Source organism: Marmota monax, unplaced genomic scaffold (genome assembly GCF_021218885.2).
Source record: "Marmota monax isolate L192 unplaced genomic scaffold, Marmota_monax_Labrador192_F-V1.1 WCK01_AAM20220418_F8-fsc00065, whole genome shotgun sequence".
Lineage (NCBI taxonomy): Eukaryota > Metazoa > Chordata > Mammalia > Rodentia > Sciuridae > Marmota > Marmota monax.
This window is the reverse complement of record NW_026694038.1, coordinates 8,584,473-8,608,551: the sequence shown is the minus strand read 5'-3', so window position 1 is coordinate 8,608,551 and position 24,079 is coordinate 8,584,473. Positions and strand designations below refer to the sequence as shown.

At 37.2% G+C, this 24,079-nt stretch overlaps 1 protein-coding gene across 1 annotated transcript in view; it reads left to right on the top strand.

Moving 5' to 3' along the window:
* Orc5 (origin recognition complex subunit 5) overlaps positions 1–23,741 on the top strand; it is a 103,667-nt gene extending 79,926 nt beyond the window's left edge. Inside the window, exon 14 of the mRNA XM_058585502.1 lies at positions 17,430–23,741. Coding sequence (XP_058441485.1) covers positions 17,430–17,460 — 31 coding nt within the window. The 3' untranslated portion in view covers positions 17,461–23,741. The remainder of the gene's footprint in view (positions 1–17,429) is intronic.
* Positions 23,742–24,079: the final 338 nt, after the last annotated feature.

The window sequence follows — 24,079 nt, the reverse complement described above, 5'->3', positions numbered from 1 at the left end:
TACAAAAGAATTTCTAAATGGACAATTACCATATGAAAAGATGCCCAACATTATTATTCATCAAGGAAGGCAAATCAAAACCACAATGAGACGATGATATACTTTCTCCAGAATATCAACAATTAAAATGCCAAGTAGGGATATGAAGCAACTGCAACTCCCATACATGGTTGATGAGAATGTGGTAAAACTATTTCAGGAAACTGGAATTTTCCTGTGAAGATAAATATATACCTGTTTTCTGACCAAGCAGTTCCACTCCTAGCTTTTGTTTAAGAGTTAAGAGTGTATTTGCCCACTGAAAGATGTGTATATAAGAATATTCACAGCAAATTTATTTATATAGTCAAACCTGAAAACAACCAAATATTAACAATAGAAAGGATTTGTGTGTTCTTACAATGAAAGGCTATATGAAAATGTGGATAAGCCTCAGAGACAATATGTTGAGTCAAATAAGCCAGAAATAAGAATGCATGCAGGATCATTCCAATAGTGGTTACCTTGAAGTGTAGTTGTGATGGTGATATTATTGACTAGAATGGGATGTAATAGAACTTTCTGGAATGAAAAAAAAAATATCCTGTATCTTGATGGTGATAATACTGTGTATATGAAAATTTCAGAGTTTTCAATTTATGCTTTACTACATTTGGTTTTTATACCTCAGAAAACCAACAAAGAAACAAACCCCTTAAATATAGCAATGATTCTGAGTTCTAGACCCCATATAACATCCCCCATGAGTCTGTATCACTGGTCAGCGATTTACAAAATATCTTTTAAATTGTTTTTTAATGTAAAACAAAGAAAAGACAGAGGGGAAAGGAAATCTATTGATTTAAATTTTAATAATCCTGCTACATTTTTAACAGCCCTGAAGGGAGACTACTATTCCTATTTATGAACGAGAAAATAAACTTGTTGGGGTTAGAGGTATTTCCAGGGCCAGCCAAGCAATAGGCTGAGTCAATATTAAAGCCCAAGCTATACCTTACTGCATTTTATCAAACCTGTAATTTTGGTAGTCAATCAGTTTATTTTCAAAAGTTTTCTTTAGCAACAGCATATATCTTAGATCAATACCTTGAGAAAAACTTTGGAATCCTGTTGTAGAAATGTGTACACCACAAACACAAGAGTTCTTGAACTCAAGATCTCTTAGTTCACTTTTGCCAAATGGGCAGTCAGCAGATTTGCATGATGCAGTATTCCAAGAGGCCTCAAAGTATTTGTGATGAGGAGTGGCCTGTTCCTCATGTGAAGCTTTGCCTTGATTTGCCTGGAGGGAGAGTCCCATCAAGTAAGTTCACATGTACTGATAGGTGTAAGCAAGGCCTATGTCTTTCCCTACTGGAAATATTCTTGTGTTGTGGTGAGGGGCTATAGCTGAAGCTTGTAACCCCAGGATCAATCTCAGCTGAGCTTTTAGTCTTTCAGTAAGTCATGAGCAGCCCGGTGGGGACCCCATAGATTCCCAGTTGTCCTGGGAATCTGACTGTTTTAAATGCCAACAGAGGAAGAAAGTATATTGAGCATAACTATTACTTTAAAAATCTATAATTTGTAATGCTGACACAGTGTAATGGACTTATTAAGAACACAGCAAGAGTTTGAAAATTTTTTCTAGAATATCATAGCCTAATGTATGGAGATTCACAAATTTCAAAAGCAAGAAGAATTGTTAGATGTGTGTGTGTGTGTATATATATATATATATATATATATATATATATATATATATATATATGACCACCTGAAAAAAAAGACTACCTTAAACTAATTCTTCTAAATTAATACATCTGAAAGTATATTGGTTAAAATGTTAAGCCATAAAAGGGCAATTCAACAGCATCATACTGAATGGTAAGGGAGGACTCAGAGGAAACTGAGATTTAGATTAGTACTCATATGTGAAGTAGGTTTATTAATATCTTCCATTGGATAAATAGTGCATTAATGACTTCTTTGAATATTTCTTTAGTTGTAAGTGGGTACAATATTTTATTTGTTTATTTTTATGTGGTGCTGAGGATTGAACCCCAGTGCCTCATAAGTGCAAGGCAAGAGCTTTACCACTGAGCTACAGCCCCAGCCTGCATCAATGATTTTTGATTATTATTCTGATTGCCAATGAGTATTAGCAGTAGTAAAAATAAGTTATAAATGAACAGGAGAGAAGAGTATCTATAGAGGTAGAAAATAGCTAATACAAACAAATAACAACCAACATGATAATTAAAAACAAAAACAATAAACAATAAACAAAAAAAGGATGGCACTCATCAGAGGGTGTTTTTGCATTTGAAGGTCACTTCCTTAAGGATCATACAGCCATATCCTTGATGAATTCAGGGATGTCACTTACAGATAGTGTCTCTGTACCCAAGTTCTACTGAATATCTGTTTGTGAATAAAAGATTCCCCAGAATGAAAGAACTGTAATGCCAAAATATGTGCTGGGTGATGGAGAACAGGCAATTGGCCTTACCAACATCCAGTGGAGCACTAGCTATCTAAGGTTACAGTGCGGGTAAGGGGCTTGGAATTTTGTGTGGAGGGCAGGTCATCATTCCAGTTGATTCTATTCCTTCAGGATTTTCCACACCCCTTCTCATATCAGGTGAAGAGGTTACTATATTTCTAGCTCATTGTTTGATGAAGGATTTTTGAAATTAGCATGCTTACTTATAGTTTTGGGTTATACCAACAGAAGCCTAAACAAGATATAGAATTAGAACAAGCAATTTCAGTGAAAAGTAAAGGATCATTTTGAAAAAACTGGTGATATTTTGTTAAGTAACAAGGCCAGAAAACCATCTGACTTCATCAAATAATTTAGGGATCTCATGATTTATTTTTTTGTATTGTTCAAGATTGTTCTACCTAGCTGGGCACAGTGACACATGCCTATAATCTGAACTGCTCAGGAGGCTGAGGCAGAAGGATTGCAAGTTCAAGGCCATTCTGAGCAATTTAGGGAGATCCTGTCTCAAAATAAAAATTAAGAAATTCAAAAAGACGTCTGGGGATATAACTGGGTGTGGTGTTGGAGCACCCCTTGGTTAAAATAAATAAATAACTAGTTTTATCTATGGTAGGCTTGTCTCTAAGAGTCAGTTATCTTATAAGATGGTGAGTATCTCTGGAGAAATTCTGTGCTAGAGGTAGGTAGGGGAGTCATCAAATTATCAGTAGTAATCAAGCACTGGCCATGGATGAGATACTGTACAAAGGAAAGTGAAAAGGCAGCCAAGGTACACATGAAAGAAGTTTGAGTCATGGATGCCATGACTGGAAAGAGTATGAATTTTTGTCAAATTACAAAAATTAATCAAGTAGATAAGGACAAAAATGTATCTATCAAAATTGAAAATTAGTAAACTTTATTAAGAGTCAATCTATTGGGATTTCAGTTGGATAAAAAGCAGATAAAAGTGACATGAAGGGTGAATCCCAGACAAAGGAATTGATAATACAGGTTGGTTTCATATTCTAGAATCTTAACTCTAATACAAAGTAATTAATATGGGCTAAAATGTGTCCCCCCTCTCAAAAAATACTCATACATTGAAATCTAAGCCTGGTGCATCAGAATGTGACATTGTCTGCAAATAGTTATTGCAGAAATAATTAGTTAAGATGAGGTCATTAAGATGGGTCTTAATCCAATATGACTAGCATCTCTATAAAAGGGGAAATTTGGACATACACGCATTCAGGGTGACTATCTTGTGAGCATGAAGATGACTGTGTACAAGCCATGTGGAGAAGCCTGGAATACATTCTTCCTCAGAGCCTTCAGAAGGGAACCAACCTTGTTGACACCTCAATTTCAGACTTTGGCCTTCCACAACTGCAGGACAATAAATTTCTGTTTTCTAAACCTGCAATTTGTAGTACTTTGTTATAGCAGCCCTAGGAAATAAATACAGTACTGTAGAAGCTATATAGAAAAAATACAAGGTTGAGGTAAGCTAATTAATCTCTTCAAAGGTGGGAAAAATTGTATTTTCATGCTTAGAAGAAGTTAGAGAAAGATAAACAGGGCAAGATACTGAAGGAGGTGGGCTTTAGCCAAGTGTTTTCAAACTTGTAGGCAGCAACCTGCAGTAAAGAAATGCATTTGATAGCATAACTCAGTACACACATGTACACATAATTTGAACAAAGTTTCATTTACTACTTTTGACAAAAATAAAAACCCAAAGTTAGTGACAATATTACTATTTAACATGATATGGAACATACAAAATCAAAACGTGAAAATGCTGGCTATAACCAACTATATTTGTTAACTATATTTGTAACACTATATTTGTTAACAACTATATTTGTTAATGTATAAAAACATTGCTAGGCTTATCAATATATGAAATAAAAACTATTCATTCTCAAGTATTGGGTTTCCTGAAATGGTGCCTTTCTCCATGAGCAAAGCCCTGATGCCTTTGCTGGTAGGTGACAGGTAGCCTCTGCCTCTGTGGAAACATTTTTAAAAGGACTAAGAACATCCTTTGTTGCTCAGAGAACAATGCAGATGTTCTAGATAGTGTTCCTAGAGGCTGTCCTAGCCCATGGGGCTCAGAATAGAGAATCCTATAGCTGAAGAGCAGATAGAGTACGTTAGTTTTCTATTGCTTCTGTAACAAATTACCACAAAGTTAGTGGCTTAAAATGACAAATATCTGTTTCATTTTGTTTTTTGCTGTTCTGTTTTGTTTTGGGTATTGAGGATTGAACTCAGAGGCACTCTACCACTAAACTGTATTCCCAGTTCTTTTTTAATTTTCATTTGAGACAGGTTCTCACCACATTGCTGAGCATCTTGCTAAATTGCCATGGCTGACTTTAAACTTGGAATCCTCCTGCCTCAGCCTCCCAAATTGCTGGGATTACAAGTGTGCACCACTGTTCTCTACTGATATCTGTTACTTTGTAATTCTGGAAGTCAGGAATTCAAAAATGAGTTTCACAAGGCTAAAATCAACATGTCCTTAATCCAAATCCTTCCTGGAGGCTCTAAGAGAGAATCCATTCCTTTGCCTTTTCCTGCTTCAGAAGGCACCTGCGTTTATTGCTTGGGCACTCTTGTTTTGTCTTCAAAAACAGCAGCACAGCATCTCCAAATCTCTTGATTGTTACCTCTTTTGTCATCACATCTTCTCTGCCTCTTCTGGCTCTCCCTTTCCCTTATAAGAACCCTTGGGATTACCTCAAGCCCATCTGGGTAATCCAGGATAATCTCCCTAACTCATGATCCTTAATTTAGTTATATGTGTACAGTCCCTTCTGCAATGTAAGGCAACATGCACAGGTATCGGGGAATAGGGTGTGGATGTCTTTGGGGGTCTGCTATTATGCTACCACTTGAGAAGTCTTTTCTTGTAAAAGAGAAAAATAACTAGATTACAGTACACTGATGTTCATCAAAGACCCCCCGCCCGCCCGGTCAGGCACCATACAGAGGATACACAGATGGGTAAGACCCTGTCCTTGCCTGCACAAGCTTCATCTAGTGAAGGAGATAGGACCAGGAAGCAGATACCCATGCTGTATCATTACCAAGGAAAGTGCTGAGGGGATTAAGAGGGGAAAGTCACATCACTAGAGGATCAAGGAAGGCTTCCTTATACTTGGTTGGGATAAATGCTGATAGAGGCATATGGTAAATAAATGGGAAGGTCTGGGAGGATATGGTGACCTGTGGTCTGGGGAAATTGTGAGCAAGACTGGGAAAGGCAAGGAATATTTTCTTTCTTCAAGAAGAGTAAGTGAGGGGGTCTGGTTGGTAGGAGAGCCTCACTTAACAGGGATTCCACCACTTGGTTCACATCTCCTTTGGCAGATAACTTTGTCCTCCGGTTATACTCCTATTCTACTGGATCCTGAAAGCTTCTCTTAATCTGCAACAGGTTAAGATATTCTCTTGTATCATTCCTGCTTTCTTTCTTGACATAATCCTCTCTTAACTGTCCCTAATATTTCTTCTCCCATTCTCAGTCCTACATACAGGCAAGAGGTGCTTCTGCCTCCAGACATTCTGTTTGCTGGGTGACTGCACCACCTCACTGCTAACGGAGTATTTGTAAGAGTTACTGAGTATTAGCAAGTTAAAGGTTCATTTATAGGTATAAGCCAAGCATAGGGAATCCAGGGATATCTCCATTATTTATTGTTTAGCCCTCAAGTGTTGGTATAGTGCTCCAAGTCCAACTTTTCCAAGGAGTTAGTTCTTCAAATGTGGCTAAATCACCAGGATCAAAAAGAAATGATCATGAAAGTAAAATAGAGGGGGAAGCAACTGCAAAAGAAGAAAAGGGCATAGGAGTCTATGTTTATAGACTACATATTTATAGCTGTACTGTTCCACAGCCATTAGCTAATTGTGGCTGCCTAAAACGTAAGTAAGTTGAAATTAAATTAAAATTCATTTCCTCAGTTTCAATAGGCACATTTAAAGTGCTTAATAGAAACCCATTTCTAGTGCTGACTTTATTGAACAGGGTTGATGTAAAACATCTTCATTATCACATTATGTTCTATAGGACAGGACTGATCGATAGTGATGCTCAAAGCTTCCAAACACCCCATAAAACCTCATAAAAGCCTCTGTCATGATCATGTCCAAACACCAGGGTTGTACACAAAGATAAAACTGTCTGCTAGGAGCCTGTGGGAAATTTTGGAGGTGCTATGGTCATTTAGTGACCCACCCGAATGCCAACTGTGGCACTGTGTTCAGAACAGTATCACACATTGCACAATTGTCCTGTGTCTGACAAAACCTTTGAAGGCCCTCCTGAAATCTATTAATCATGACTTGAGCCTGAATTCTAATTCCATTTCACACATAAACCTAAACTAATTTTTACAGGGTTTTACTGTACACCATCTAAGAATCTACTGTGTGCCTAAAGGGATTTTTATTCTAAACTCTTCAAGTGCTAGTCACAATTTCAGAACACTTGAACACAGACAGCAGTGTTACACTGATTTAATTGCCAATACAACTGTATCAGTTCACTATCACTATCACGGTGATTTTATTTTGAGAGGCAAGCATCCTACTAGTTCATTGTATTTTTCGGTATGGCTGAGAAATATTTATTTTATTGTAGGCCTTCTATTTCTTCTGGAGTGACAATATTATATTAATATTTCTAAACTGTCTGTGAAGGTTATATTATCAACAGATTTTATTGCAAGAGAATAAAAGGGCCATTAGAAAATATTTGTGATAGAACAGGAGCTTGTTTCATAGAATTGAGAGCCCCTCCGAGGCCCTCCTTCACTCCCCTCCTGCTACCATTCACCTGTTCCCTCTGGCCCACCACATTGGCCTTTTGCTCTTTCTCAAGCTCAGCAAATAGGCTTCCGCTTCAGCCCTTTGTACTCATTTTCCCCTGGCTTGGAACACTTTCTTCCTGGAAGGCTTATTCCCTTCCTTCACTTGAGTCCCAGCTTGAATACCAGGGAGGGCTTCCCCAATCCCATTCTGCAATGGCACCCCCATTTCATTCTCTAGCCTGCAGTGCTTAATTACCAACCCCCAGTCTTTCTCATCACCCACCTATTTTGTATCTGACGATTTGCTTATTGTCTGTCCCTTGGCTCACCCCACGGCAGCAGGGAGTTTGTCTTATTTACCATTGTACTCAGCCAGCACAGATTTGGGCTCAGTAAATCGCCCTCAAAGAAAGGAAAGAATCTTTAATTCTTCAAGCGAAGTGCGCAGGGCATTGAGAACACTTATTACTTAGGTAGGACTAAGATTTAATTTTTTTCTAAGAAACCATTTTTCTAGAAATTTGAAATGCATTAAATATTACAACTTCTGCCATTATCAACTTTCTTTTTGTTAGACTAAACAACCCAATTTTTAGTTGCTTTTTCTCCTTGGAATTTATCTCCAGTGATGCTACAAAGAAAGATTTGGGTTTGATATGTTGGATCCCAGTAACAATTTGACAGTTTCCTTACTGCTTATAACCTGCAGTTCCCTACAGAGGCCTCCCCTCCACTGTAGTCTCTGCCAAGCGGTTGTCACAGCATTAATTAAACTGGAAGAATAAAGGCATTGCATGTCATTTTCTATATTGGATGCCTTCATGTTATGGACGGATCTCCATGGAGAATTCCGTACATAAACTGAAAACAAATGCCTAGTAACATTACAAAAGCTCAATTGGGATATTGTTGAAGAGAAATTGTAGCACACTGAAATGTGAATCTGTTGTTTGTATCATATTTTTTAAACATCTACAGAAATATATGAGTTTACCACTTTTTATTTTCCAAATTATATTTCAGCTCCCTCCTCCAAAATATTAAATGGCCACATTTTTTTTTTTGCATTTGTGGGTACAATCCTTACAGTTACTCTATCCAGGTAATACATTCAACTGTGATATAAGAGATATATTTTCTACTATATTCATACATATTAATGAAATTTTAGATTTAGTCTTGTATATTCCCAGGTATCATACATACAAACTCCACTAGGCATGTGGCATTTTAAGAAATATATTTTTAATAACTGTGAGAGCATATTAAAATATAAAATAAGCTAAAAACAGTGACCTTGCTTTCCCCCCCCCCCACAGAAGACTCTAGAAAAATAAGGCTTTATTCCTACATTCGAAAGGTCAACTCACTGGGCTTCTGTACAACTGGAATTTGCAGATTCCACAAGTAGCCTCTGGAGGCCTTCTTCAGAAAGATATTATGGTCAGCACAATTTGTAAAGCCATAGGCCAACCTGGCTAAGTGAAGGCATGACTGAGAAGGAACTGTGAGAGTCATTAAGAGCCAAAAAGGAGAGAGAACTCCAAAGCCAGGTGCAGACTGGTACTCCTCTCAGTGTGTTTTGACCATAGAAATGGAAATTTAAAGTAAATGTTCCAAATTTTTATAGCAAGTTGACAGAATAGTTATATTCCTATTGAACCTAATCATTATGTTATTCATTTAATTATTATTTTTGTGTATGTACTTTTAAATTTATTTTCGTAATGAATCACTTTGGAATATATAAGAGTTTTGGTTCACTGCAGATTGCAGGTTGGAATTTTTTTTTTGAGTCTTTCACCACAAATAATTTTAGAAACATTGTTTGAAAGTATGTAAATAAACTGACGTCCAAAGAATGCACTCTTAGCACACTTGAATTTAGAGAATAGAAGTGAAGATTGTCCTCAGTTCGTATGTTAAAAACATCCCTCCTGGGGCTGGAGATGTGGCTCAAGCGGTAGTGTGCTCGCCTGGCGTGCATGCGGCCTGGGTTCGATCCTCAGCACCACATACAAATAAAGATGTTGTGTCCGCCGAAAACTTTAAAAAAAAAAAAAATATATATATATATATATATATATATATATATATATATATATATATATATATAAATTCTCTCTCTCTCTCTCTCTAAAAAAAAAAAAAATCCCTCCTCCAAACTTTGAAATATGACATTGGAGGTCAGATTATTTCTAAGGTATCTTTTCATCTTGGTTATTTGATTAATTCATTCATTTAATAAATATGTAGTGCTAAATGTACCATTTACTTAGACTAGAAAAGTGAATGAAGTTGCAAAATTGGAGTTCATATTCTACTGTGAGGAAGCAAAGAATAAATGATAAACAAGCAAGTAAATTACACAAACGTAGAGCAGTACGTACATCAATGACAGAAATGCAAAAGAAGGGCCAGAGTTATGTATAGTGTGTGTGTATAAGAGAGATGATGTAAAATGCTGTGATTGGGGTAAGTCTTACAGAGAAAGACTAGTCACATGAATTTATGGGAAAATTGGTATAGACTGAGCACAGATGCAGTGAAAAGGCCCTGGGGCAGCACAGCTAGAAAAATGAGGGCCAATGAGCAAAAAGGAGACCCATGTAGTAGAGCAGAGTAGTCAAGAGGAAGTGAATGGAGATGGAGTCAAAGATGGAATAGGAACCCTAATGTCTTGGGGCCTCTTATTGTAAGGACTTTGGCTTTTACTGTAAGCAAAGTAGTAAACTATAGAGCAGAGACCCTGAGTATAGAGGTGAACTCTTTCAAACGGTCACTTGGACTTCTGTGTTTACAATTGAGTACAGTGGGAGATCAGTTAAGAGGCTGTTCCAAGTGGGAGGAGGATGTGATCTGGGGTAGTTGCAGGAGAAATTGTGAGAAGTGGGTTGAGTTTGGTTATTTTTTCACAGTAGTGCTAACAGGATTTCCTGACCCATTATATGTAGTATGCAAAAGGAAAAGTGAAATCAATTCCTTTGGTCTTAACTCTCATTTTCTACCATGAAAATTTCAGAGATGTGTTTCCTCAGAGAAACTTTTCTGTTATATCTGAGAACTACCCAGAGAAGCCCAGGATTCAAACAATTGATTGCAGCCTCCTTTAAGACAGGCCTGTCTTTTCCCATCTCTGACTCTAGCCCAAGTCATGACTACAGGTGAAAACATGCTCCAAATAGATATTTGTTGGCATAAAAGTGTATTATACTTTCATTCATTTATACACAAGACATATGCATGTGATTCTGCTATACATCCTTTTTGTTAACCAGAAAGTGACCCCAGTACCTTCTCATCACTTACCATCTGTTAAATATCTATGTCGATACCTACTTGATGTTGATTCTTATTCAGTGGTTTTTACTTGAGTGGGAGGATATTTGAGCTACTATATTGGTTGTGATTTCTGGTTTTATTGGCATTCAGAGCTCAAAGAAGCACAAGGAGATACTTCTTGAGGAGTTTCCAGACAACATGAAACAAGCTTTTCTTGTATTTAATAATAAACACCTTAAGCCTGTAAATGACCTTCCAGCCAGCCCCCTATCATTCAGACTCTGGACCCTGGTGACAGATCATTGATTCAAGAGCATCTTCATATAGTTACTATCTTTTGATGAACCAGTGGGACCCATAGGTCTTCATCCTGGCACTCCATAAGATCTATTCATCAGACATTGCAAACCAGAGAGCTACATTTTTGTTTGTTTGTTTCAACTACACCCCTTTTGAAGTTTGAGCTCCAAAATACTTCCTATTACATAAGCAATGAATGACATCAGCAATCTCCTGCAATTTGTACCAAAAGATCCTCCAGTTTTAAAACAAACTTCCATCTAGAAGCCACAAAGATACAGTTTACAAGGGAGCCCTTCCCAGCCCACTTGACCCCTGAGACCTTCACTGCCATCCCAAAGGTGGAGAGATTTCAGGTTTAAGCAACTTGCCTAATGTCACTGGTCCAGTTATTGCAACCAGGATTTAAACTCAGATCGTTGGACTCAAGGCTCTTGGATGTACAGCCTCTCACTACTGTGCCTCTTAATACCATCTAACACTTGCCCAATGATAGTCACATTCTGTCCTCTGAAACTACAACACCCCATTTGTGTAAAATCCCGTGAAAAGGGGGATGGGGACTATCTCTTCCAACTTCTGTAGTTTACCAACCCTGGGCATTCATCTTGTCTGAACTGAACTTCAGCCAGCTCATTTTCAGCCAACTCTCCAGTTTAAACAGCCAATGGATAAGATACAAAACCACCCTGTCAGCATCAGATGAAAAAGAAATACAGGCTGGGGATTCTTGGCATAATGCTGAAGCAGGAGGTCCAGGTCCCTTGCTGGTGCTTTAAGTGGACTCCTATTGACACTGAACAGAGAGTATCCTCCTGGCAAGAGACACCAAAGCCGTGTCCTCGCAGCAATCACCACATACCACCTTTTGGGTTTTCAGAGAGAAGGATGAATTTGCAGAAGCCAAAACAAAACAGAACTACATCCACTCCACCTCAACATCCAGAATTGAATAGTGCTTGGCCATGGTACAAGGAGCACAATAAATATTAAATCAACCAAACTCGATTTGATTGACTGCAGGACTCAAAGTGAGACACCAAAAAGAATTGATTGAAATGGTTTTTCTCACTCCCTCTGTTCATTCTCCAGTCACAGCCATGGTTCCTTTTATCTGTCCTTTCTGCCTGCTCAGCCCCAACCCCCCACAGTGCTGGAGCCCACTAAGAAAACCTAGGTGGAAGGGTAAATGGGAAGGGTGTGGGGCCCAGCCTGGAGCTCCATTTCTTCTTACTCTGGAAGTAAGGGCCCTTCAGAGAGAAGGATCCAGAGGGAATTGGAGGAAGAACCTGAAGCTTCTGAAGAGAAGGAGGCCAAGAAAGAGAGGAAAGGGAGGAAGAGAGTTGAGAGGAAAGGGATATAGAGGAGGATGAGAGGTTGGAACAAGTAAAAAGGGAGGAAGAATAGAAATGAGAAAAAAAAGAGGTTCCCACCATCAACCCAGGAATAATTTGATCCAAACAATTCTATCCTTTTCTCAAGTCCTTAGAGAATTTTAAGGTATGTAGACAATAGGCATCAAGATGAATGTCTGCCTTTGTATTGACCTACTCAGCCATCGTGGGACTGAGCCTCCCATCTCCTTGAAGCTCCACTGTCATATTTCATAGAACCCTTAACCTGACCTCATCTGTTTATATTTCTGTCTTCCCCTCAGACTGAAGGATTATTAAGGATGGAGACTGACCACCATTTGACCTATTTATCTCATTCCTTGTTATATACCCAGAGAATTTTAAATCAGCATACTATAGTGACTTGGCCACATCCAGGTTTATGGCAGCTCAATTCACAATAGCTAAATTATGGAACTAGTCTAAGTGTCCTTCAACAGATGAATGGATAAGGAAAAAAAATAACTTGCATACATATATAAAATTATATATATGTATTACGCACACACACACACACGCACAAACACACAAACACACATACATATAATAGAATATTTCTCAACCATAAAGAAAAATGAGATTTGGCATTTGCTGGCAAATGGATGGAACTAGAGTCTATCATGCTAAGTGAAATAAGAAAATCCCCCAAAACCAAAGGCCAAATGTTCTCTCTGATATGTGAATGCTAACATACAATAAGAGGGCTAGAAGGGAAGAATAGAAATACTTTGGATTAGACAAAGGGGAATGAAGGGGAAGGAAGAGGAATGGGAATAGCAAAGACAGTAGAATGAATTGGGGATAACTTTCCTTTGTTCGTATATGAATATAAGACCAGTGTAGCTCCATATCATGCATAACCACAAGAATGGGAAGTTATACTCCATGTATATTGTCAAAATACACTCTAATGTCATGTAAAACTTTAAAAAAAGTAATAAAAAATTGAAAGAAAGAGTGGAGACTGTCTTATAGCTCTTTTTAGTCCTTGTTCTTAATGATTCCTGCCTCATAGCAAGGAACTTAAATATAACAGAAAACCTAAGTATCATAAAAAACAAATCATTGGGCAGAACAAAGGAACACATCTTATGGGACTGAGTGTATAGAAAATTACAAAACTGACAAAAGAAATGTGGGGATAGCAATCAGGATTACTTCTGAGTGGGGTGGTAAGTGGGTGGTGGTAGAGGGATCATCTGAAGACTGGTGATGCTCTGTTGCTTGATCTGTGTGGTCATTTTTTTGTGATTATGAAAATTATTGAGCTGTACAATTACAGTTGTGCTCTTGTCTGTATGTATATTGTGTGTGTATATGTCTTGATATCTCTCTATGTATATATATGTGTATATATGTAAATATACATATATACATATATGTGTCTATATGTGTGTGTGTGTGTGTGTGTGTGTGTACAGTGTGGAGATGGTGATAAATGTGTACATACATATATCAATAAGAAGTTTGCTAAGAGGAGGAAACAGGAAAGAATTAGCTACTTCAGATAGAGGACCTGTCAAAAGAAATTGGGGTGGAGAGAGATTCTAATTATACAAGGAGCTGCTTCTCTCTATCTTTTGCTGAGTGTGAATTAAAATTGCTTGCAAATTGTACAACAAGCCTCACTAGCACTCTTGGAACACAATTACTCAGTAGCATATTTTATTTCACTGCTCATCAATCATTGATCCTTAACAGGTCAACACTTCTGTATGTAATGTACAAATTACAATCAAATTAAATCTATAGTATCTTGCTTAATAATCTTTATTCTGAAAAAATGTCTTTGCTCTCGTGGTGAACAAAAAGTCTTTTCTGTATGAGTAAGTCTTTGGGATGTCAGATGCTGAAGAGTGAATTGTGCCTCTGATTAATTGACTTTAATAATAATAATTTTATTTATATAGAGGCCTTGTCAAGGCTTTCAGGGAGCTGTAAAGTAACCCATGGTCCATGATTAAAGCATTATACAAGCAATATATAACAAGCCTCCCTCCCAAGTAAAACAAAGGAAGGAGATGGATGGAGCCGAGATATGAAGGTGCGGAAGAGGGAATAGGCTGTAGATTTAGCGCGGAGATGGTGATAAATGCTTCATTAGGGAGAGGGGAGTTTCCTGGGATAGGCGAAGGAGTGTAATTTAACAGAGTTGCACTGAAATAGTAGTCTATGGGGAGTCAGTGCTAGCCCTGCAGAGATGTGCGCACTTCCTCCTTTAGTGCCTGATGGCGGAAACGCAGATAATAACCACATCTTTCCTGCCAGCCACATCCTAGGTATGAGTGGGATTTTTCATAGTGATTCAAACAGCCGAAGTTAAAGAAATACTTATAAATTATTCCTCACTTCTTTTCATTGGCAAAAGATGTAAGTCAATTTTGTTGTTGTGTGTGTTTGTTTTTTATCAGCTCTTGGTGAAGTCCTGGAAAATATAAGCATATATTTGAAAGTGATCATGAAGGTGCATCCAGGTGTGAAAGTTCTGAGTACAGCAGGAAGTGAGAATTATACATGATTAATTGAAACTTCCTTCCTCTGTAGACTCCTACCCACCTTACCTGCACCCCTTCCTCCCAGCACCCTACCTATCCCACCATCCATCAGCCCTGCCAGCCAAAGAACTTCTTTCCTCACCTTGGCTTCTTGCTTATTAGTCTTTTGTGGTTTTGACTTTCTTTTATTATGGCTTGCAACCATAAACATTCTTTAAAATGTGTAAAGCAGAGAAAGATGTAAGGAAGTAGTAAAAAAAAAAAAAAAACCCTCACTCCAACCACCCAAAGGCTATGTTGCTTTTTAAATTTTCTAAAATATTGCATGCACATTCACTCTTTTATGAAAAAATGTATCCATGGATAAAAACCGAGGTACTTTCAGTGGTTATTTCTAGGTAGTGGAATAATAGTTGATCTTCACTTTTATCCTTATATCTTTATATAATATTGAAAATATCAAATATTGATATCAACTATTTAAAATTATGAAAACAATTAAGCAAAAAGTCAAACAAGTTATTCTTCTATGTGAGCATTGTTCATCGGATATGACATTACCTAATCAATTTTTTTTAATCTTAAATTATTTTTTATTTTTGCAGTACTGGGGATTGTACTCTGGGGTGCTCTACCACTGAGCTATGTCTCCAGCCCTTTCTATTTTGAATTTTGAGACAGGATCTTACTAAATTACTGAGGCTAGGCTCAAACTTGCAATTCTTCTGCCTCAGCCTCCTGAGTTGCTGGGATTACAGATATGCACCACATCACCTGACTAGCCAAATTTTTTAGATGAAATGATATGATAAAATATGGCAAATGCTAAACCGATTTTGAACAGGATACTGATGATATAGGTCTACTCCATGCTATTTCCTGTATTTAGTTTCAGGCAACTGAATCACAAAGAAAGAAAGATGCGTTGTGGGAAAAGTAAAAGTACTTAACAAAAACCTGGGAGCAAAAGATGGAAGGTTAAAAGTGATACAACCTGCCAGGTGCCTGTAATCCCAGGAACTCTGGGTGTAACCTAAAGCTCAGTCCTTGTTCCCAATGCCAATTAACACCAATTTAATAACGAGGACACAGTTTGGAGAAAAAGGAGAAAGTTGTTTTATTGCTTTGCTAGCAAAGGAGAAACACAGGGGACTCCCATCCCTGCGGCTGTGAGTCTACCCAACAGGAGGAATGGGGATTTTAAAGGAACTCTTCAAGGGTTGCATTCCAGGTGTGCTCTGGTAGGGGGTCTTAGAGCACCCTGAAGGTGCGTTAGGATTCGCTTGTTAATTTGGGAGATGTCCACCTCCTAGATCCTCTGGCAGACATCTCCTTCCTGTGGAGCACAGATAACTCAAGGAAATCTTGTTCCCCACTCCTAGGTCAGGGAGGGGGAGAGGGAGAAGAGGAAAAGGAAAACAGGTCCCTTTTAAAATTAAACCTCAGAGGTATATTCAAAAGGTGAAGTGGACCACTGTTTCATAGAGGCTGAGACAGAAGGATCACAAGTTGAGTCTAGCCTCAGCAATTTAGTGAGGCCCTCAACAACTTAGTGAGACCCTATCTCAAAATAAGAAATCAAAAGGGCTGGGGATGTAGCTCAGTGGTAAAGCACTCCTGGTTCAATCCTCAGTATCAAAAAATAGTGACAACCTCATTAGCAAAGTCCATATAGGTAGAGCTAAAGAGAAAGCCCAAGACTATTAAAGGGACTTTTTCTGTAGCTAGACCAGGAGTAGGGAGTTCCCTATGGCTCAATTAATTTCACCTAATCTCTGGTTAAATCAAATAATCAAATAAAATCTTTATCTTATGCTGGTTAGATACAATGAGTAATATTTTTACCTAATAAAATCCGGTGCTGACTGAATCGAGGTCTGCATTTCTTTAAAACCCCGTCTTGTTATGCTGTATCCCTGTCTAGGTTGGCTATGTAATCACGAGCCTTTGTTTGATGAAAGCTGAAACGATGTTCTGGCAGGGGAGGAAGGGGAGCCAGAGTTTACTGGGAATCCTTGGGCAATGAGTGATTGATTAGTGGGTGAGGAGTCAAGAGAGAGCTAGTGCCCTGGACTGAATAAAAGAGCTTCCATTCTTAAGAGTGCAAGAGAAGGATGGGGAGAGACTGTGTGGAAGGCTGCCATGAGTCTAAGAGAAAAGCAACTTTCTGGGAAAGAAAGCAGACATTAAGGCAAAGAAGGCAACCGTATTCTACCCACCAAGCCAAATATTTGACATCAGGGAGGACAAGGAATGAAAAACAAGTCTAGAGAGAGGGAGACTGGCAAATGTTAACACCACACGTATTTTGCTTTTGTGGGACTATTTTGCCTTCAATATTTGCCCTGCTCTTGATTGCTGATTACATACATAATTACCAATTTTATAGATTGTATGTTTAAGATGAGGATTTTTTAAAAGCCTAGGACTTATGCTACAGGATTGCTGTTTTATCTTTTTGCGTGTTTGTATTTACCTACAGTAGGTGGCGTCTAAGGTTATTACAAAAGAAAGAAAACTGGAAAGAATATAGACTTAGAGGTCACTCACAATGGGGTAACAGTTGAATCAAAGCTAGGGTTATCAGGTGACAAACTGAAGGCCTATGCTAACATTGCTCTGATGTGATAAAACTGTCTTTCTCTGAACAGTGTTTATTTGACTGCAGGCTGAAAAACCATTCCAGAGTTGTGACATAATTTGTGTGGAGTATACAGCAGTTTTACAAAATGAAAGAAATGGAATACAATGGAAAATATCAGATGGAATACATTGCTTGTAGTAAGTATTGTTTCATAAAACTTGTGTTGTTTTGCACGTACAGGTATGTGTGCTGAGTTATAAGATAAAATGTACTTTTTATGTGGATCAGAATCAAAATGAGTTTCAAAGCTACTATTATATAGAGTACAGTATACTCTTATGCAAGCAAATCACAAATTTAAAAATATGGAAGCCTCAAAAATCCTAACTTTGGAAAAGTATATTTTATTATAAAAATTTTGCAAAAGGGTTTTCTGGCAAAGAGAGCCCAGGTTTGAGTTGTTTCAACCCAGACTAACCAAGGATATTCTCAGAAACCGCACCTAACTAGTAGTTTGAATCTTTCAGTACCACCAGTGAAAGTGAATATATCTGTGTGGTGTTGTGTTTGATTTAACATGTTTACCTTTTCAAAAAGCCCAAACATGTTAACTCTGCATATGTTAAACTTTTAGTAATTTAGAGTAAACACAGGAGGTCAGTGGATCCAGGGATTCAAAATAATAGATATGAAAAATGAATCACTTAACATTTATTTTGGAAAATGCTACTTGGTTTTTCTTAGGGTTACCTCCCTATTTACATTTCATATACAGCTGTATCAAAATGGGGTCCCTTCTATGAACAGAGATTATAAGAAGATGTATCATTCACAAACAAACCAGGGAATTGAATTTTGCCACAGTGGTCAACAGAGTGGTTATTATAATTTATAATTGATTTTGCAACTGACAAAATTCCCATCGATGACATACTTACTTGAGTATTTTTTCCTTTATTACATAGTATTTGCCATAGAGCAAAATTTAGTTTATCCACTCAATCTTGAATCCTACTGAAATGAATTTGTCTTAGGAATACCAAATTTAATTTTAATTAGGATATTTTACACTTAGGTCAGGTCCTTGTCAGTTTTTCAGGGTATAAATCAAGACCTTGATATACTATGGTTGGCGATGACCTGGATATAAGAAAATCAAATATTTAAATAATAGTGTATTTTAAATTTATTTTAAGATACCTTTTGACATCCAAATGTGAAATTCAAAAACAGGAACAAAAAAAGGAAGCATCCAGTGAGGAGGAAGTAGAGGTAAGTGATCCGAAGAAAAAGCAGTGGAACAAAACATCATTTGCAAGGGCTAAGCATGCAAACTCATAAGGAAAACATTTTGAAATATTTTTGTCAGTAAGTGACACTAATTCAAATCCCAAGGCAATCAGACTTCTCCAAGGGAGCATCTTAAGAGCTTACACCAACAGATTGAAGCATGGCTGTTGCTTTTTGAATTTTCATTCCCTGAAAATTCATCTTTCAGTCTCTTCCTCACATTCTCATTTATTGGAGCTCTGCAGTCCTCATTTTTATTAATTAGCAATCAGCTTTCTTCAAAAGGAAAAAAAAAATCCCTTGCAAATTTATTTTTTTTTTTAAATTTTCTGATTAAAGAGCACTGGTTCTTGGTAAGAGTATTGTAAATTACTTGGCAGCACCCATCTTTATTCATGAACACTCTTTGAAATTCATTTTTGCATGTATTCAATGTAACTTTTCTTCAAAGTGAATAAAGTTACTTAAAAATGATAATAAAGAACCCACATTTAGTCCTTTGGAACAATTAAAATATTTAAAAGTGATTATCCTTGATAACCTCTTTACTTAGAAAAGCTTATTGGCTATCATCTAAAAGTTACTTTATAATTATAAAAATATTAAACACAATACTATCAAAATCCTAGCTATTTGTTTTGCAGAAATCAATAAGTGGTCTTAAAATTCATATGAAAATACAGGAAACCCAAAGTAACCAAAACAATCTCAAAAAAGGAAGTTGGAGAATGCATACTTCCCAGTTTCAAAACTTATTACAAAGCTACAATTGAGAATCCACATATATACTTGTACATGTTGTCCAACTGATTTTGAAAAGGGTACCAAGAAAATTCAATTGGGAAAAATAATTTCTTCAAAAAATTGTACTGGGATAACTGAGTATTCATGTGTAAAAGAATGTATTTGAACCCCCATTTCACACCCTATAAAAAGTTGACCCCAAATTATCACATACTTAAATGTAAGGGCTAAAACTATAAAATTTATGAGGTTTTTGCCTTGGATCAGGGAATCACTTCTTAAATATGGCATAAAATGAACAAATACCAAAAGAACAGGTGGATTAATTGAATGTATCAAAATTAAAATTTTTTGTTTTTTTGATTTGGTTTGCTTTGTTATTGTTGTTTTCCAGTGCCAGGGATTGAATCCAGGTCCTCACACATCCTAAACATGTACTCTATTGCTTAGCCACACCCCAACCCAAGCCCTTTCTATTTTATATATCATACTATCCCACCAGTCATATAGCAGGTGTTCAATTAATACTGGCCAAATGAATGGCTGTTATTGAGTGCCAGCAATATTGAGGTTACTAGGATGAATAAGACATGATCGTAATACTTGAGCAACCTGCAAACTCTTGAGGAAAATAGCCCCAAACATACTATTATAATATCACAAATACAATGGGAGTGGGGTCCTGGTTATCAGGAAATCATAGAGGAAGGTAGGTTTAGAAAAACTTTCCAGAGCTGCAATCCATAGTTTTATTAGTGTTTTCAGTGACAGCAGGAATGGCTTGTTTCATTGAACAATCTTCTCTAATAGGGTAATTGAGATCCATATAACTAATGTCTACCCTCATATGTACATATTAAGTAGTTACGAAGAACAAGACAAAACAGAAACAAACCAAAAAGCCCTCCTGGGAATGGCCTCTCCTCTGCTGACTTAGCTGACATTAGCTTCTGGTGAAGCTTAGATCTCTTCTGCAGAAAGTGTTCTCTTATCAACCCTGCTCAGATTCAACCTGCACTTAGACACTCTGTTTTACTAATTTGTATAACAGACTTGTTGCTCTGCATTGTTACTTTGTTTTCTGTTGGCTCATGACCTAGTTAGTTGTTACCAACCACAATGTCCCTGGTCTCTCCCCTTCTTTCTGTTGACTTGAGGCCCACTGCCATTTCTTTTTATGATACAAGTCCCATTTCCTCCTGTGATTCCTCTTGACTTGGATGACTGAATAGTTAAGCAAAAAACTTATGAGACAGAGATGGGCACAGATAGGCAGGACTTGGACAACTTGGGTTTGTTCTAAACTCCTGCTGGTCATCTTTCTTTGCTGGGTTGTTCCCATGTTTTGTTCTTTCCATTCCTAAAGCACACTCCAGGATAGGATCTGGTACTCACTCACAAGAAGACACAAACAATTGATTCTATTTAAAATGTCTGCTTCCCTTAGGTTGATTATAATTCAATAATCTAGGAGGCTTAAACTAAGGAATGAAACTCAAATCATGGAATTTTAGATACTGTCCTGCATTCTGGAAGAGGAGGTATTCGAGCCAGCTTGATCTCTCACCCATCTCAGCACCCTACTTAACTCATACCTAAAGCCAGCAGGCTCCCTGGGTGTCACCAGATCATATCTGATGTTGGCACTGGTTCTTACCTACTTTGTGACTGCTTGATATTTATGTGAAATGAAGTGGTAATTTCATTTCCTGTTCTTTGTACAAGGATTCCCAATGCACAGACCCCATCTAACAGGTTTTCATCAATAATTAGCACTCCATGGGAAATCCAACACAGGCGCCTAAAGAGTCCAGAGAACAAACTGTCTCCTATAGGTGACTTTTTGTGTGTGTTTGTTCATTTATTTGTTTGTTGTGGTGCTAGGGATCAAACCCAGGGCCACTTGTGTGCTAGGCAAGCACTCTACCACTGAGCTACATCTCCAGCCCCTGAATGTTTCTTTTAACAAAACGTTGATCCATCCTTCAGCAGGGAAGGCTGAGAGGAAGGACAGGAAAGGCTTAACGTACAACTTATCAACCTCTGCTGGAGATAAATTGGGTAAGCCTTGAGATTCACCAGAATCCGATTTTCTAGTCTTCTCAAGAAAGCAGCTTATAAGTTTAACATGAATTTAGCGATACTCTTGCAAGGGGAACCAGGCAGCATAAGTGCCTTTCTGATTTACAGCTGCGATAGCATACCCTATGTGCATTTCAGATGATGGAATCATAGTCTGTCAACCTCAGCAGCTCTAGTGTGAACTCTAGATCATTTACTGACTCTCCTGGTAATAAAAACATCAGGTTATGAACATTTCTTTCTTTGGGAACCTAACAGACACTGTATGTGGCTCTGTCACAGTATAGGCTGAAATACTTATTTCACTGATCCATGGTAACTGGGACCACTTATATTAACTTATATGAGTTAATTTGGATTCAGGTAATAAATACAAGTACTTAAAGGCAGAAAACTGAAATCAGAGGTAAAAAAAATACCAAATGTCATGAATAGTTTCTATGTAATTATAATTTTATATAATCTTAAAAGTTTCTATATAATTTTTTGTAGTTCCTATATAATAAATTTCTAGATAATTGCTTTTTTAAAGAAACCCACATCTCAGAATAGTTATTTAATCATTCTAACATGGAAACTTCCTGTGTCAGTTTCTTCTAAATAATAGTGCTTTTCATATATATGATATTTTATCCTATAGGAAGCAACACAGTATGGTGATTATAAATAGTGACATTGCTGATACTGACGTTGAGAACTTATTCAAGCTCTGTGAACTTGAAGAAGTTTCTAAGGCTTTCTATGCTTCAGTTTATTAAAAAACAGTATCCAACAGAGTAAGGTCTCCACAAGTATTAGCCCTTAGACCTGTTTTCCTTTTCATTTTTGATCAACAGTAAACTTTACCATATAGTTTACTTTGCCATAAACTATAATATACTACACATAGTAAAGTGCATCAGTGTGATCACCAGTGATAGAAGAAGAGGCAACTCTTCATGGCACCTAAGGAATGGTTGAAAAACCAACTTGTGGGGAAGATGCAGATGCATCTGGTGTCCAAGACATCTGGAATCAGGACTCAGATGACCCCAAGACATGTTCTTTGTTTTCCATTCCTGTCTCTTTCTGAGATCAGCCTAATTTACCTCTCTGCAGACTGGCTCACTAATGAAGGATTAACTGCTTCTTTGTCTGTTCCCAAGTTTGAAATCCTGGAAAGGGATCCTGACATAAGGATTTATAGGGAACAATAGATAGAGGCCAGGAAGGAGGGTTTTATAAAAATATAACTGTCCAAATGGATATTCCATGATGGGGGTGGTAAAGGATGGGAGGGGGAGAATGAGGGAGGTTGGATAACCCTAGAATTGATGGGAGTGGGAAGTTAATATGCACTACAACAGGAAAAATATTTAAAAATATCTTTAAGATATTTTAAAATATTATTGTAACTCAAATTTCATAAAATCACCCTTTTAATATACATAATTCAGTGGATTTTATTATATTCACGAGGTTGTACAACCATCACTGCTATCTAAATCTGAAACATTTTCTTACTCCCCAAAGAAACCCTTTACCAGTTAGTAGTCACTTGCCATTCTCCCCTCCCTGAGTCCCTAACAAACACTAATCTATCTTCTGTTGGTATGGATTTGCCTATTCTGGACGTATCATACAAATGGAAACATGCAATGTACAATTTTTTGTGTTTGCCTTTTCTTAGTATGAATTTTTAAGGTTCATCTATGTTTTACTATGGCTTGGGACTTTTTCAGTTTTTATAGCTTAATAATATTTTATTTATCAGATATACTACATTTTGTTTATTCTTTGATCAGTTGATAGATATTTGGGTTGATTTCATTTTTTACTTACATGAGTAATGCTATTGTGAACATTCATATGTAAATTTCTATATGAACATATGTTTTCAACTCATGAATATATTTCTAGGAATAAAATTGCTGGGATATATGTTAACCATGTTTAACTTTGAGGAACTATTTTTCCCAAGCAGGTGACATTTCTACTAGCAAAATAGAAGGGTGCCAATTTCACATCACCAATACTGGTAATTGCCGTCTTTTTCATTAGAGCCATCCTAATGTGCACGAAGTGGTATCTCATTGTGATTTTTGACATGCATTTTCCTAATGACTAGTGAAGCTGAGAATCTTTTCATGTGTGCATTGGCCACTTATATATTTTCTTATATTGTTCATGCCCAATTCTTTTTAGATATGTGATTTGCAAATATTTTCTGCCATTCTGGGAGTTGTAATTTCACTTTGTTGATGATATCCTTTGAAACAAAAAAAATTGTTTTGATAACAACCAATCTTTTGTGGTTTGTTCTTTTAGTGTCATATCTAAGAAATATTTGCCTGATGCTAGATCACTAAGATTTACTTTTTTTTTTACTTCTGTTTTATTCTTGAGAAAAATAATTGACCATTAATGTGTGAGTTAACGTCCAGCTCTCTTCTGCTGATCCACATGTCTCTACCTAGGCCAGTACCACATTCTTGATGACTCTAGTCTTATAATAAGGTTTGTTTTGTTTTTGTTTTTTGTATTGGGGATTGAACCCAGAAATACTTAACCAATGAGCCACATCCCCATCCTCACCTCCTTTTAAAAATTTTGAGACATGGTCTAGCTAAGTTGCTTAC